Source organism: Gavialis gangeticus, unplaced genomic scaffold, assembly GCF_001723915.1.
Source record: "Gavialis gangeticus isolate Ggan-Ray unplaced genomic scaffold, GavGan_comp1, whole genome shotgun sequence".
Taxonomy (NCBI): Eukaryota; Metazoa; Chordata; order Crocodylia; family Gavialidae; genus Gavialis; species Gavialis gangeticus.
The window spans coordinates 12,539,197-12,554,987 of record NW_017729032.1 but is presented as its reverse complement, the minus strand read 5'-3'; the positions used below and the strand labels follow the sequence as shown (position 1 = coordinate 12,554,987).

The 15,791-nt window shown below is 43.8% G+C and overlaps 1 protein-coding gene across 9 annotated transcripts in view; it reads left to right on the top strand.

Moving 5' to 3' along the window:
* PICALM (phosphatidylinositol binding clathrin assembly protein) overlaps positions 1 to 15,008 on the top strand; it is a 123,874-nt gene extending 108,866 nt beyond the window's left edge. For 6 of the 9 annotated variants that reach the window (XM_019524574.1, XM_019524579.1, XM_019524578.1 and 3 more), the window contains 3 exons: positions 2,806 to 2,910; positions 12,597 to 12,699; positions 14,026 to 14,999. In XM_019524574.1, the coding sequence (XP_019380119.1) occupies positions 2,806 to 2,910; positions 12,597 to 12,689 (198 nt within the window). In that variant the 3' untranslated portion in view covers positions 12,690 to 12,699; positions 14,026 to 14,999. Of the gene's footprint in view, positions 1 to 2,805; positions 2,911 to 12,596; positions 12,700 to 14,025 lie in introns of all 9 variants that reach the window. The other 3 variants (XM_019524581.1, XM_019524580.1, XM_019524577.1) reach the window with 2 other exon arrangements.
* Positions 15,009 to 15,791: the final 783 nt, after the last annotated feature.

Sequence of the window (15,791 nt, the reverse complement as noted above, 5' to 3'; positions counted from 1 at the left end):
CCCCAGCAGGGGCTGGGGTAAGTGCAGACAAATGGAGCTCCGGGCAGTGCGGGGCACAGCACTCACCCCAGCCCTAGGCGCAGCCTGTGCCAGTTGTGGAGGGACCTGTCAGTGTGTGGGAGGGGAGGGTGTGCCTCTTGCTGCTCAGCATCCCCTAGGAAGGCTGCGGGCTGTGCTGGCCCCAGCCTGCAGTGGTAGCCTGCTGTCATGCCACATGCAGATCAGGGGCCTGCACTCCCTGGGAAGAGCCAGGCACAGCACGCCAGCTCACAGCCCTCCCAGGGGGTGCAGAGCAGCAAGAGGTGTGCCCCTCCCCTGTGCTGCCTGGCTCTGCTTATTTGCACTTATGCCTGCACCAGGGCATGGTGCAGCCCAGCAGCTGGGGTGAGTGGGGACAGGTGGAACATGGTGCAGCCCAGTGGCTGCAGGCAGCTGTTCGTTGGCCGTTCCTGGGGCTGCTACAGCCGGGGCTGGGGTTGAATGCCACTCTGTTCCTTCTGCTTTGCTCCCTTGTGCAGCCCTGGGAGTGGCTCCCCTTCCCTCATCCAAGCCTTCCTCCCTCACCATCATGGGAGCCTATCACATTTGTTACGTTATAAAGTCGGTTCACTTTCTGCAAATTTGATTTAAGTGCCGTTCTCCAAGAACACATGTACCGCATAAATCGAGGGAAACCTGTACTCTGAAGTCAGTGATGGAATGAATGCCCAGGGAAGTTGGACAAAAGCCTGTGGCAGAACACTATCTGGGATTGATGTCTGATCACTGACCCTGGTGTTTATGGGGATAACTGGCATCTGTGACAGATGAAGATTATGCCTCTTAGCACCTCTGATTGGCATACGTGTGCTGGTAGAAATAGCATGAACTAGTTCTTCAGGTTCTGATGCTGGAGGCTGCACGTAGGAGAGGAACGTGGAGATAGCCCTGGCCAGGCCCAGGTCACTCTCCCTTTCAGCAACCACTCTCTGCCCCTGTGACACAGGATACTGGGCAAGATGGACCTGTGGTCTGATCCAGTAAATGATAGATCCTGTGTTCATTCTTGTCCTGCACTACTTGTAGATTCTCCATCAGTTATTTAATTATCCGCACTGGGGAGTTTCCAGACTTTGTGTGTTAATGTCCTTGCATTGAGACTTGAATTTTTCTTTACTAGTTGTCCAGTAAGGTTCTGAGAGCTATATTTCAGGAGATTCCCATATCCTGAAATAAGAAAATTCAGGTAATCACAGGGACAGACTCTCTCTGGAATTTCTCACCTGGAGTAGCAATAAAGTTTAGAGACTTCTTTCTTTGCGCTATCTTGTATGGGACACTTCCGTGCTCACAAGACTCATATTAATGGTACACAAGAATCTAATGGTAAAATATTGCAGTAATTCATTACATGCTCTTAACCTAGAGGAAGTCGTTTACTATGCTAAGAATGCTATCCTGATAAGTACCTCTCAAATAACAGTACAACGTGGAAATATCAACTGTACAGTGTTAATCCAAATATAAACCTGGCAGTCTTCTGTGGATTGTCATGTTTTGTAGAAGAAAAGTGATGTAGTAGAGGCAAACCTCTCAAAACAGTTCTTTGGGTAAACAATTCACAGCTATTATTCCCAAGTTGTTTGCTAATCTGTATGAATATATTCATAAACTGTACTTGGGTTTTAAAGTTCACTTTCGTAAGTTGTCATAAATTCTGAGTTTAGTTGATCCTGATGACAAAATCTGATTACTTCACTCGAATATCAACTTGCCAGATAGTTTATATAAAGGGAAACCTTTTGTCATGGTATTGGAGCCCAGTCCAAAAGGAAAGGTTGATCTAAAATTTTAGAGCCTTCTCTTCATCACTGACTAAGCTATATTTTGTTAAGAGCAATGTTCTCATTGCTAAGAGAGAGTTTCAAATTGGTCCGGGATTCTTTAGCTCTTGTTCAGGATATTCTCAGCTGGGGTTCTTCATTCAGGAATAGTGACCCCATTATGTGTCCTTCATCGGGTAATTGCTGTTGTAAACAAAATAGGGTTGAAGCATAAATGTTGTCTCATCAGGGTTAATAGCATACAGCTTTTCTTTTGCCACTAGTTGGTGGCACATGTGGAATATGAACCCCATAGTCTGACCAGTGTGATCAAAAAGAACAAAATTGGTCAGCCTATTTTTGGCCAGTGAAATACCAACAAAGCACAGATGGGTAGGGTGTAACCTAAGTCAACTGAATTTTAAGCAAGGTGAGGGACTCTAACTTTAACTTGAATGTTTCCATATTTTCCTTGTCATAGAAAACTGGGATCTAATGCATTATACATTACCTACTTTCATCAATGTTCAACAGCTTGATTTAATATTGGGACTTCAATGTATATTGGATATATGAATGCATTATGTACCCGTTTTCATTGGTTCTCTGAAGTATACCAAATATTAATCTAATAACTTGCTCTTTCTGTGCACTGGAGGCACAAATACAAAAAGGAAAAGTGTCAAAACCTCCATATCTGCAGTCAACACAGTTGAGGATACTGTCAAATCCTGCGTTAAACCCCAGATTGTAGCAGATTTATGCAGACGGCTTCAACATTTTGTCCTCTAGCATGGATGTAGTCTCTTTTTTTACACAAATGACATAATGTTCTTTTCCAGTAACCTCAGTTTATATTCCCCTTGCAGAAATGTCATTTCACATTTGATCATGCCAAATGTGAAGACTCTTCTTTCATCCCCTTCCTTCCACCCCGCAAGAGGGAGAGGGGAGGGGGCATTTAATTTAAGCAATATATAATTTGATTCTGTTCCTGATTTAGCCCTCACAAGTGGGAGGTGTACCAGTAATGACGCAACCAACCTTGATATACAGCCAACCTGTTATGAGACCAGCAAACCCTTTTGGCCCTGTACCAGGAGCACAGGTAAATATGCATCTGACTTCATGCTTATTTTGTCCTCTTTGACACTTCTGTAATGTGATAGCTCACGCAGTGCATCTCTGCTTCATTAATAAGGTGTTGGTTGGTTCCCAGGTTTACTTAAATTTTGTATAGCAACAAATTCCTCTTACTTTGCTTTTATGGAAGGACACTTTCTCAACTGCCAGTCTTAGGAGATTTTGGTGACCAGTGTCTCTTTCCCTCTTGTTTAGTTGAATAGTTGTAGAACTATTTTAGCCATACCAAGGTTGTTTCTGTAATCACTAAAGCCCATTTTTTGCTGTATCCCTTATTTCATTTTCTTTTCCAGTCTTTCCTGAAAATGCTTCATTTTGCCCAATTTATTTCCTGCTGTTCTTTCTGAATAGCATCCCAGTGCTACACTGTTCTGTTATTTCTGCAAGGTGCAACCACTTAATATCCCAAGTCTGATGCAACTTGCATCTCTTAAAGGAGAGTGACCTAATTGCTATCACTTTCCCGATGTCAGATTTGGGAATGCAGTATGGCTTTTGTGAATCAGTGACTTAATTGCGATGTGCAATCATCTTTCTAAACTGTGGTGAGCTGCTCAACTCATTGTAGAGATGGTACTGACCACCCTTTTTTGTAGAGTGATTTGTATTGCCCCTATACTTAAAAATGGATGTGGTAATGGCAGAGGTTGCCCTCAGCCCTGCCTAGCCCATAGCTTGGTTGGTAGGAAATGTTCAGAGAGCACAGAGGCAGGTTTACAACCTGCTCTAAGCAAGAGTTAGACCCCGGTAAGTTGCCCATGTTCGGGGAGTGCCCTCACTGCTAAGATACCAGACAGATGTGTGGTGCTTCTGGAGTGTAGGTTGTAGCAGTGTTGGTCTAAGGAGATGGGCAAACAAGGTTCTTTGGGTAAATCTGATATCTTTCATCAGACCAACTCCAAATAGTTGGAAAAATTCTTCTTTGCAAGCTTTCAGGTATAAGTACCCTTTATCAGGCAGCAAAAGTGTCGAAGGGGAATTGGAAAAATTCTTTACAAGCTTTTGGGTACAATTCCCCTATTTGAGTTGTTCTTTCAGTAAATCTGATATCACTTATTTGACCGTCTTCTACCTGTGTGGTGCTTCTCACGCTGTACTTCATTTTGCACTAAAATCAGTGCTGCTGTCAGATTTGCTGAATCAGAAGTCTGAGTGAACTGAATGCCAACCTGATAAAAGTGCATAAAGTCCCCCCCAGAGTAGCAGAGTTAAGTGCACTCTCAGGATGGAATGGGATTGGTCTCTGGAGATGGGAGGTCTTTTCAGCAGAGTGTCTGCCAAGTCTTGAATGCAATGGCTAGCATAGGATTTGGGCCTTAACGTTGTGTATGGATTCATAAATGCTTCTGAATTAGAAGCAGGGTAGTGTATTATTTCTGATTTGGATAAAAGCCTTGCTTTGAAAACTGAGTGCAGGTGTGGCCTAATGGCTAACTATTAGGAAGCCATTTGCCTTTGCTTTCTCTCTGCAACTTGTGTAGCTTGGTCACTGGCAGCTTCCTCCCTTATAGTAATCTTATTCTTTTAACCAACTTAAGATACGATTGAGAGGCGAGATGCTGTGCAGAGAGGCATATACATGTACTTGATGCCTTTGAGGAGACTTAAGTCATGAAAAGTTAAATCGGGAGCCCCTCGTCTTCCCTGATGGTGTGAGTGGACTTCAGGGAATCCAACCTTGGCAGGCTGGATGGATACTGAAGCCGTCAGCTTCTTGCATCTCGGCTAAGTTGTACATCAGACCAAACTAATTCTTCATGTACTTAACCAGAAATGAGTTGGTCAGTGAATCTATAGTCTTCTGCTGCAGAGATCTGTGACTTTCTACTATTTTAAAGTGAAGATGCTTATGGGTATATTGCTCCATTTGGTTACAAGTGTGTACCTTCCAATGTACATGAAGTGTATACACAGTGCATCTGCTTCTAAACTAAAGCTGTTCTGAAGCCTCATTACTGTTACCATAGGGTGTGTCCCCACAAGTGAGAACATGTTTCCCTGGGGGCAAATAGCAGCATGTTTGTGCCACTGCTAGTTGGCCCTGGGCATGCTGCTGCACACATGCTCTGGTGAATGGAAAACTGCTCCAGGTTGGATAGGGGAAGTAGGGCCAGCATGTGGGCTGGCCCCAGCAGCCTTACCTGGGGGCCTCCTGGGGCTGCAGTAATAGCAACATGGGCATGCAGAGTGAGCAGCCCTAGAGTGGCTCTGGCCAGCCAGGCTCCAGTCTTGGGCAGTACACACTGCAGCCACGTGTGCTGTGCCTGCTGCTTGGCATGTTTTTGGACACAAGGATCTCCCATATCAAAAATCTGTGGTGCTGCAAACTAGCAGCCCGACAAATGCATGCATTTGCAGGGCCGCAGATGGGTTTGTAGCACTGCAAATCACGTGTGTACTTGAGGAGATTTGCCCATGGTGTGTTGCTTGTATTGACTTAAATTCACTCCCTTGCTTTTTGGGCTTAATGGCACTGCTTGAGGCTCTGGTACTTGGCCAGGAAGCTGGGGGAGGATAGGGCCTTGCATCACTTCCTGGTTTGTCTGTGATCTCAGTCTGATCCGAGCAGCTATATTGATCATCTCCAAAAATTCCTGAATCTTGGAGCTGGTCTTTGGAAAAAATGACTTAAGGGATGTCATCTGGTAGAAAATCATGTTTCTGACTAAAGACACTCTTATTGTCTTGAACAGCCCTTCATTTATAACAATATGCGGTTATCCTCCTATCCAGTCAGCCTGTGTCCTATTCTGTGATGCTTTCATAGAGCAGAAGCAGGGGAAGAGAATAAAACTGAAAAATGTGGATTCTGTATTTGGTAAAAGTAGAGAAACTGACAGTTTTGAGGGTGGCTATACTCTTCAATTTGGCCGTCTTCCTTTTTAAAAGCAGTAGGAAACATCCTGATTTAGAGCATTGTTCTGTCACTTGAGGCTTGCTTCAGGAGTGATGAGATGTGTAGTGTTGGGGGTTGTTTTGTTAACTATTAAATGTGCAACTGCCCCGTTCCCTTGAATTTAGTAGGGCTGGATTGAGCTGGGTAGCTGTTCTGATGGGGCGGGGGAGGAGGAAATGCTTGTAAACGAGCTGTGTAGAACTAAATTTGCTATGTTTAATTTTGGTAATGTGTTGACTTCTCTCAGAAACTACTGAGTTCACTTAAACACACCCTTTGGCTCAGCATTCTCCATGTAACTCAAGAGTTTTGCCACTGAGTTGAGCAGTCTGCATTTCTGTATGCAGTTGCAGAGTTTTAAGCAAGTCTGACATCAGTAAGGCATCTTAAGAAGATGACAGGCTTGTTGTGAGACCCTTTTCACAATATTAAATAGAGGCAGTGTTGGCCACAGACTTTTTTTTTTAAATAATTCCTGTATGGGACTATAATGGCCTGTTATACTCATGTTGTATATTTAGTTTCATTCCTTACTTCTGTATTTAGGTTTAGTTTTCATGAGACATTTGATATGTTTATGTTGGTACTTGTCTTACTATCTAAGCTTTACAACAAGACTGCTTCAAAGCCTTATTGCATGTCAGCAGTATATTTTCCTGCAGAATAAATTGTGAGCTGGTTCATACCATGCCAGGCAGTGAGTGCAGTGTAGGCAATGCTTGCTGACTGGGTCACAAGAAGTGTTGGGTAAATGCCTTTAACACTGCCTTCATTCTGTTATAATTCACATTTTGTTAACTCTGTTCTTCCATCCCTCAACCCTTAAAGTGCATCAATGCAAATACCAACCTTGACTTCAGCCTTGTCTGCAGCAGTGGGAAAATGACTTCACCCTAGTCATTATGACTTTATTAATGGAGCATTCAGTCAGTATGTCTAATGATTAGCCTGTGCACAGAAATATTTCTGTTTTGAATTGGTTGGTTGTATTGTTTTTTCACCATTTGATGAAATGGCAACCAAGGATGTTGAGGCTTAAAGTACTTGTAAAGGAGCTTTAGAAAAGGGGTTAAAAATTGACTTTTGCTAAAAGGGTATCCTGGCAGCATTTGTCATTTTTCTCCACTCACCCCTTCACTTGAATCTGAAAACTGTGCTTATTTACATGACTGAGTTCAGGTGTGGACTTAAGGATGGACTGGAGAAGCAATCACAGACTGTTCTGACATGGAACCAAGTAGAACCATAGAAGATTAGGGTTGGAAGGGACCCCAGGAGGTCATCTAGTCCAACCCCCTGCTCCAAGCAGGATCATCCCCAACTGGATCATTCCAGCCAAGCTTTGTTGAGCCAGGCCTTGACCTCCAAGGATGGAGAGTCCACAACCTCTCTGGGTGACCTGTTGCAGTGCTTCACCTCTCCCCTAGTGAGAGTTATTCCTAATATCTAAGCTAAGCTTCCCTTGTTGCAACTTGAGGCTATTGCTCCTTTTCTGTTGTCTGCCACCACTGAACAGTCCAGCCTCCATCCTCTTTGTAACCACCTTCAGGTAGTTTGAAGGCTGCCACTAAATCACCCCCTCAGTCTTCTCTTCTCCAAACTAAATAAGCCCAGCTTCTTCAGTCTCCCCTCCATAAGTCATCTATTCACCTAACCATTTTATTGTCCTTCACTGTGCTTTCCCCAAGTTGTCCACATCCTTTCTGTGTGAGGAGCCCAAAACTGGACACAGTACTCCAGATGTTGCCTTACTAGTGCCAAACAGAGGGGAAGAACCCATTACCTGGATCTCCTGGCAGCATTCCTACCAATCCAGCCCAGGATGCTGTTGGCCTTCTTGGTAATAAGGTTGTCTTCAGCTCACTTGCAAGAATGCTGTGGGAGACTACCAAAAGCCTTGCTGAAGTCGAGGTAAATCATGTCTACTATTTTCCCTGAATCCTCAGAGCCAGTCATCTTGTCGTAAGAGGAAACTGAATTGGTCAGGCATGACTTGCCCTTGATGAATCCATGCCAACTGCTCCGCCAAATGCTTAGAAAGGGATTCCTTGAGAATCTGCATTCCCTGAATCCTCCTTTCTTTCATTTCTTAAAGATGGGTACTATATTTGCTCTTTTCCAGTTGTCGGGGACCACCCCCGATTGCCACAAGTTTTTTCGAAGATAATGGACAGTGGCTCTGCAATCATTGACCCAACTCCCTCAGCACCCTTGAGTGCATCCCATCCTGCTTTTCTAAGTAGTCCCTTACCTGTTCTTTTGCCTTTGGCTGCTCACCTCCTCCCCAAACTGCTGCCCAGTGCAGTAGTCTGGGAGCTGAACTTGCCTGTGAAGACTGAAGCAAAAAAGGCACTGAGCACTTCAGACTCTTCTGCATTCTGTCACTGGTCAGTAAGGGACCCACACTTTCCCTGACCACCTTGTTGCTAATATGCTTGTAGAAACCCTTCTTGTTACCCTTCATGTCCCTTGTAGCTGCAACTCCGATTGTGCTTTGGCCTTCCTGACTTTCCTCCCTGCAAGCCTGAGCATTATTCTTATACTCCTCCCTAGTTGTCTGTCCAAGTTTCTACTTATGACCTTCCTTGTGTGTTAAGCTCAATGAAGAGTTCTCTGCTGTGCCAGGCTGGTGGGTGCCATATTTGCCACTCTTCCTGCACATCAGGATGGCTTGTTCCTGCACTTTCAGTAAGGCTTCTTTAAAATGCAGCCAGCTCTCCTGGACTCTCCACCCCCTCAGACCGACCTCCCAGGGGATCCTGCCCATTGGTTCTCTGAGGGAGTTCGAGTCTGCTCTACTGAAGTCCAGGATCCTTATTCTTCTTCCTTTTGTCAGGGTCCTAAACTTGATCATCTCATGGTCATTGCTGCCCAAGTTGCCATCCACTTCTACATCCCCCACCAATTCTTCCCTGTTTGTAGAAGAGGGCAGGTCAAGAAGAGCATGGCTTCTAGTTGCCCACTCCAGCACTTGCACCTAGAAGTTGTCTCCAACACTCTGCAGAAACTTCCTAGATTGCCTGCACACTGCTGTATTGCCAGCAGATGTCAGGGTGACTTTTTTTAAGTCCTCCATGAGAACCAGGGCCTGTAATCTGGAAACTTCTGCTTGTCATCTAGAGAGAGCCTCATCTACCTCAGTCTCCTGATCAGGTAGTCTATAGCAGATGCCCACAACACCCTTGTTGCTCGCCCCTCTAACTTCTAACCCAGAGACCTTCAGCAGGCTTATTTCTAGTTTCATACTGGACCTTTGAGCAATCGTACAGCTCTCTTACATACAGTGCAATTCCTCCTCTTCCCCCTGCCTATCCATCCTGAACAGTTTGTACCCGCCCATGACAGTGCTCCAGTCCTGCGAGCTATCCCTCCGTTAGTTTAATCGCGTCATAATTCTGTGACCGTGCAAGCACTTCCAAATTCTTCCTGCTTGTTTCCCAGGCTCCATGTTCTTGTGGACGGACACCTGAGAAGTTGCTGATTGCTGTACTTTCTTAGTAAGAATGAGAAGGCCTCCCCTGTTTGCCCCTTTCTTGTGCTTCCTCCAGGTCTCCTGCTTCCCCATTAACCTCGGGGCTTTGTTCTCCGTCCGCTGGCAAACCTCATTTAAAGCCCCCCTCAGTAAGTTAGCGAGCCTGCCTGCAAAGATGCTTTTCCATCTGTCAGGTGGATCCTGCCTCTTCCTAGCAAGTAAAGCCAAGTAATTGAGTAATAAAGTGACCGACTTGGACTGTTTTAACATCTTCTTTGGTTTTGTACTTGCTAAACCTCACTGAGTGAAATGCATGTTAGAAAGGACTTCCGTTCTTGAATATCTGTTATGGGTTGCAAAGTAGTAAAATTTGGCTTTAAAAAAATCCTATCTCAATGTCAGATAATCGATCAGATTCACAAGTGTTACCAGTTTATCCTTTATTGAGCTATTTTTATTACGTAACAGATTATTCTTTCACTTGAACAAGGAGCTGACACTTCAAAACTGTTGAAAAATTAGCTTTTATGCAGTGATTCTAGAAACAGCCAGTTGTAGAAAGAGGCTGTTCTCAAGTTAATCGTCAGTAATTATCAGAGACATTAGTAATTGCAATATTATTTAAACACTTCTGAGTTAACCAACATGGTGTTGGTACTTTGCTGTCATGATGGGGGGAATAGTTTTGTCATGGCTGAAGATAATCAGCGGGCTGATGATGATGAAGTGAGTGTTGCCATGTGTTTGAAAGCACAGGGGCCAGAAAACCAGGAACTGGTAGGATGGTCATTGTTGCTGACCTTGGGTGCCCGAAGGAGGGCTGTAAGGGCATTCATGGATGATGTGGTCAGCAGCAGCAGGTTGCCTCAACTTGAGTTGTGGCTTGTGTAATATTTCATAATGTAAAGCAAGGGGTCAGATGTTCTGGATCTGTTTCAGGGCATGCCTTTGAATTTGACACCCCTGATGTTTTGCTTTCACTGTCAAATTGATTTTGTACGTTGTACAGTTGACTGGTATTGCTTGTGGCCATGAGAGACTGCTGCCAGGAATCTTCCATGCTTCAGAGAAGTCCTGGACATGGTGGCCATTCTTGTTAATGTGCTAATAGTAGGTATGGTTTTAAAAAAAAAAAAAAATTTCAGGAAAAACCAACCTATAGCAAATGGCAGAGGACAGGAATGTCAGAAGATCAGGTCTGCTTTCCTTGTGGACAGGTTACTCCTTGTAAGTGTGCTACCTTTTGGAGTTTCTTGCCTTTTTGCTTAAAGCCCTTGGTCCTGACCACAGTGGAGACAGGACAGTGGACTGCTTGGATTACTAGCTGATCTGCTGACACCTTCCTGTGTTTTTAGATGGCTAAAGCAGTAGACTTGAGGAGACTGTCCCAGAGTTGTAACTCTATCATGCTAGGCGGGAAACCCTTGTCAGCCAGACCTGCCTTCTTAAATGGGTTTCTCCCTATTAAGCTGCTGCTAGGGTATCAAGCACCATTTTATTTTAAATGCTCTAGCTGCTTATTAGAAACAGCTTAGAAACCTGCTCTAAATGTACTGGTGTCATTTGTATTAAGTAGCTGTCCTCTGGACAGAGGAACCTTGTTAGTCTCTTAAACTGTGTTCCACCTAGTCTGGATTGGAAATCAATCGTTAAGGTTTTTCTTTCCTTTTTTGAGTCTTGACTTCTTCTAGTTATCCCCTATTTCAGATGCCTATCGTGAGATTTAAACCTGCCAGTATTATTCCCAGCCTTCGAAATGGGATATTCCTTTGGACTTTGACACCTTTTTCATGTTTTACTGTGAAGGGAGCACCTGAATCATGGAGTTGGGTCACAGCAGGCATGCCTTGCCAAAGTGACTTTCTTTTTATAGGCTGTCAGCAGTGTTTTTCCATTTGTCTGCCTTAAATATCAAGGGGGCCTGTGGAAGTGTTTAGACTTTGCTTTCTTAAAGGGATGAATGTATAGAGGTAACAGTCTTAATGCCTTGACACTGCAGCTCAGTTACTTGCAAGCTTCTCACCTTGCAAACATGCTGCTTCTGCAGTCTCAATTTATGGGCACCATGTTGGGGAAACTAATTTATCACTCGCAACCAGGTTCTAGGGTTTCCTTCCTCTCCCAAGTGAAAGCAGTATGGATGCCTCCTGTGGGGGCCGTGTCTGAGACTTCAGTAGACTGATGGCATGAGCATAATCTAGTGCTGGGCACAAGGTTTGAAAACCTGAAAGTCAAGTCTGTAACACATACCTAAGGAGTACTCTTGGATCCCTGGGAGCACGCTTCTGCCCTCTGCCAGCTGGCAGATCACAGGGTTTGTGCTGGCAGTAATGGCCTGGTGTACTGCAACTCTTGCTGTGGGTAGGAAGTTTTTAAGAATAAAGCATGTGCTGTTGTGGTGGTGACAGGTCAAGGGCTGACTAGTAACCATCTGAACCAAAGCCAGGGAAGAAGCTCTGAAGGCCTGTCATTGTTCATAGCAGAAGTGTGTGAGGGGTGGTATGTACCTCATGCAACACTGGCAAACAGAAGAGAACAGTGTTTTAACAGACATCAGATATAGTTGAAATTAATTGATAAGCATTTTTAATGCCTTGATAAACATGTCTAGAAGTCGAAGAAACACTTTTTTTTGCTTCTGCTGCTATTGGAGTGTGTAGGGCACCGGTGCCTTCCAGGGAAAGCTGTTTGTTCTGGCACTCCTGCTTTAAAACCTCTTGGTGACAAACACGTGCTTCAAGCTTGTCTTGCAAAAGCCTCTAAATTTATTAAGACACTGAAGTCTGTCCAGGCTTAACCAAAGCCAGGCTGCTAGCATTTTGTTTGCAGTTCTAAGTGGTGCACATCCCTTCCTAAAGTAAAGGCAAGTCCCAGGGGCAGCACAGGCTTGTTCTTGAATCCCTGCTGGCACTCGATTGTGACTAGGACCAAGGCATTTAATCTCTGCCTATATCTTGTACAGGGAGAATGTCTGCCTCATTGTGAGGGTTAATGCCTTGCCTTGTATTGCTCCTTTATTCTTGAAAGCTCTCTGCAAATACAGTTATGAACGGACTGACAGAGCAGCCAGGAGTAGCGTAGTTGGGTAGCATCCAGCTTGTTTCTACATTACATAGACCATTGAACAAGCCTTCAGCTTCCCATGCAATTACACACCTTGTTTTAACAATTCATTTCTGCTCCTTAACTGTTCCTCCCTCCATTACATTTTCTGCTTTCATGTTCTGTCATTCTGAGACCTTTTTTTCTTTTTCTTTTCTTCTCTGTTTGTCTTCTCAACTAGCTGTCTGCAGCATCCAGTCCTTCCAGTCAGAGTCCTCACAGAGCCTCAGGAAAGGACCCTTTTGCAGAGCGCTCTCTCCAGGATTTCTTGTAGAACAACTTAGGTATTGTTCACTGTTCTGGGGAGATGGTGTTTTTGGTAAAGTGCAAGACTAAGATCCAGTCCCACTTTCACATGGCAGTAGTTTCAGTCATTCCTCACCGTAGTGAAACAAGCTGTAAAGGGAAAGCTGGGAGCACTGTGGAAGGATCAGCAACTGCTGTGGTCACACTGCTTGTTCAGGGAAGCAGCCTTGGGCAAAGCTGGGAGGAATTGGTAAAGAAACATGTCACTCTGATGCCTGACAAAGCGCTCTGACCTGGCAGAGCTCCTGCTCTTCCTAATGCTTGTAGAGCCAGTCCTTTCATTATAAATGGCAGGCCTAGGTTTTAGTGGCAAGTCTTGAGTAATGTGGTGCTTGCTGTTGAACATGTAACTAATAAAACAATCTCAAATGCTGGTCTTCTAAGCACTGCCACTGAGGTCTAATCGGATACACAAACACTAATTCTGCTTCTGTCCATTGGAAATGCAATCTGGTTTTCTGAACTACTTCATTTCCATAGTGTTGGCAGCCCATGTACATACCAGTGCCTGACTGTCAGGCTGGATTGTTTTCTTGGAGCTGATGGAACTGGACAGTCAGTTGTCTTTTTTTTTTAGTAAAGAAATTTTAAATAGATCTGTGCTTTGCCTTGGCCTTCTAAAATTGTTATGGAAAGAACCATTTCTGGCAGAAAAATCTACGTGCCCACTTAACCAGGGCAAGAGAACAGAAGTGGGCAAGGAGAATTTTGCCACGTGGAGCTACAGAGGACATGCACTTCAGACACGGATTTGACCTGTTTGGGGGCGGTTACTGGAGTTTGAGAGCAACAGCATTTACCTTAAATGGTTAAATGGTAAAACTTCTCGTTAAAGCAGGCATGGGAACCTACGCTGCTCTAGAAGCATTGCTGCCAAGCCTTGACTGTAGCATGTATAAAATGTAGCCCTTGTGCTCATTTGCCACTTGAGTAAAGAGAAGTGGGGCCCTGAGCCATGTCCTTGAATCTCTAGTGGAGGATTTGGTTTTATGACATGCAGAAACTTTTGGTTTGGTGACAGAGAAATAGCTTAATTTTTGCTGGTCACTGAACACATGGGGCAACTTTGGCAATGCTTCAGAAGTTTGTGTAGTTAGCAGTAAGATGTGGATGGCTTTGGGTGCGTTTGACCCTAGTATTGTAAATAAATGGGTTCTGATCACAAACCTCATCGTTCTTATTTATGCTAGCCGTGGGTATGGAGAAGGCTCCCTGTCCAGTAAGTGCTAAGGGATCAAAGCAACCACAATTTCCAAGTTGATGTTGAATAGCGGAAACTTAACTGAGCGTTTCTGTTTTTCCAGATACAGTTCATGTAACTGTGGCAGATGGAAGAGAAAGGAACAGTTCCAAAAAATGTGCTCAACAGCAGACCCAACTTCCAGCAAAATCCAAACTTCAGTCTTTCCAACTCTCCTTTTTTCCATCAAGTGATGCAGTAAAATGATGAAGGTCTATAAAGGAAACTGGGACATCTCTGTAGGAAAGCATCAATACACAGTATAAAGCCAAGAATTGCCATGATTTAAGACTAAGATTTGTTTGTTTTTTTCTCCCCTGGTGACTAATGTGTCAGTACTCTTCAGCTTCTATTAATATCCATAATCAGTACCATACAAGAGAAGCCTTTATTCTGATATTATGGTTTTTATTTGGAAATGCTGTCTGGAATGGAGAATGAGTGTCCTTTACTGTAACTGAAACAGACTTTGGGGGGGATCAAATCCTAACTCAGTTCTACAGTTACCTTCGCTTCAGTCTTCACACATGTAGACCCAGTAACAAATTTAATTCTTTAAAAAAAAAAAATTATATATTCAGTTTGCAGTAGACATTCCTTATGTATTATTGTTTGTATTTATTTATGATTATCAATTTAACATTAATATTGTATCAAAAAACCTCCTTATGAAAATGAGTATGGATGTATACAGTATGTCTGATTTTTATCCACAAAGAATGATTCTGATTCAGAATGCTTTTGAGCTGACATACAGAGCACTAAATATTTTAAAGGTCTGAATCTTATGAATTCTCAGTCTGTATGGGAATTAGGGAAGAGTTATAAAATGCATTAATCCTTATAGTCAATTCTGTGCCTAGGATTTTGCAAGGGAACAGTTAACTGACTAGAAGCACTACATTTTTAATTCAGCATTAGTGCATTGGGAAAGGAACTTTATTGCTTTGTGCTTGGCATGTCATTATTTTTACATCTGACATTATAAAGCCTTTCCAATATGAATGTGAGGAATTGCTTTCACTTCAGGACTTTCCTCCTTTTCTGTAAAAACTTTAGGAGGTATTATGTGGGGAGAAAACCTTGAATTTCATTTGGCTAGTGCCATGTTTATGATCATGAACCTTTAAAAATTATGAAAGGTAGCATCCTTACAACTGTCTAGAAAGAAATTTAGTTCATAAAGAATTAAAGTAGCACTGTTGATCGGTGCTTTGTTGTAAATACGCCATCACTTTGGGTGGAGTTAGGGGCCTTTAGAAGGAGAGTCGACAATATGAAAGCAACTCTGTACATGAATTAAGCATACTTGCTGCATTTGTCTCTGCAGATTCTATTTTTGTTTAAAATATTAAAATGTATGTTAGCAAAAATGGGTGGATTTTCAAATAAAATGCAGCTTCCACAGAAATTTTGTTACGGTATGAAGGTCTGAGGTGCTTCTTTTTTCTTTTGGTGCTTAAAATGTGCAAATTGCTTTGTTTACCTAATAAAATGCTAGATTGGGGTGGGGAAAATTACAGCCCAGGGACCAGATTCAGCCTCCCAGGCAACTTCATCTGGCCCACAGGTGCTCACCAGTTATACCCTGCCCAGCCCACATGCCTTGCTCCCACCCTTGTGGGCAGAAGGGCCCAGCTCAGGCAATGCACAGCTTCTGGGCAGGGCTGCTGCTGCAACTGTTATAGCTGCTGGGGAACTTGCTTGGCTTCCCTGGCCTCCAGTGACACCAGCACTTGCTCCAGGCAGCAGGTGGGGAAATGGGGGAGGGAGGTGCAGCTGGGTGGGGAGTATGGCACTGGGGCCTGCAAGAACACAGCCTACACCCGG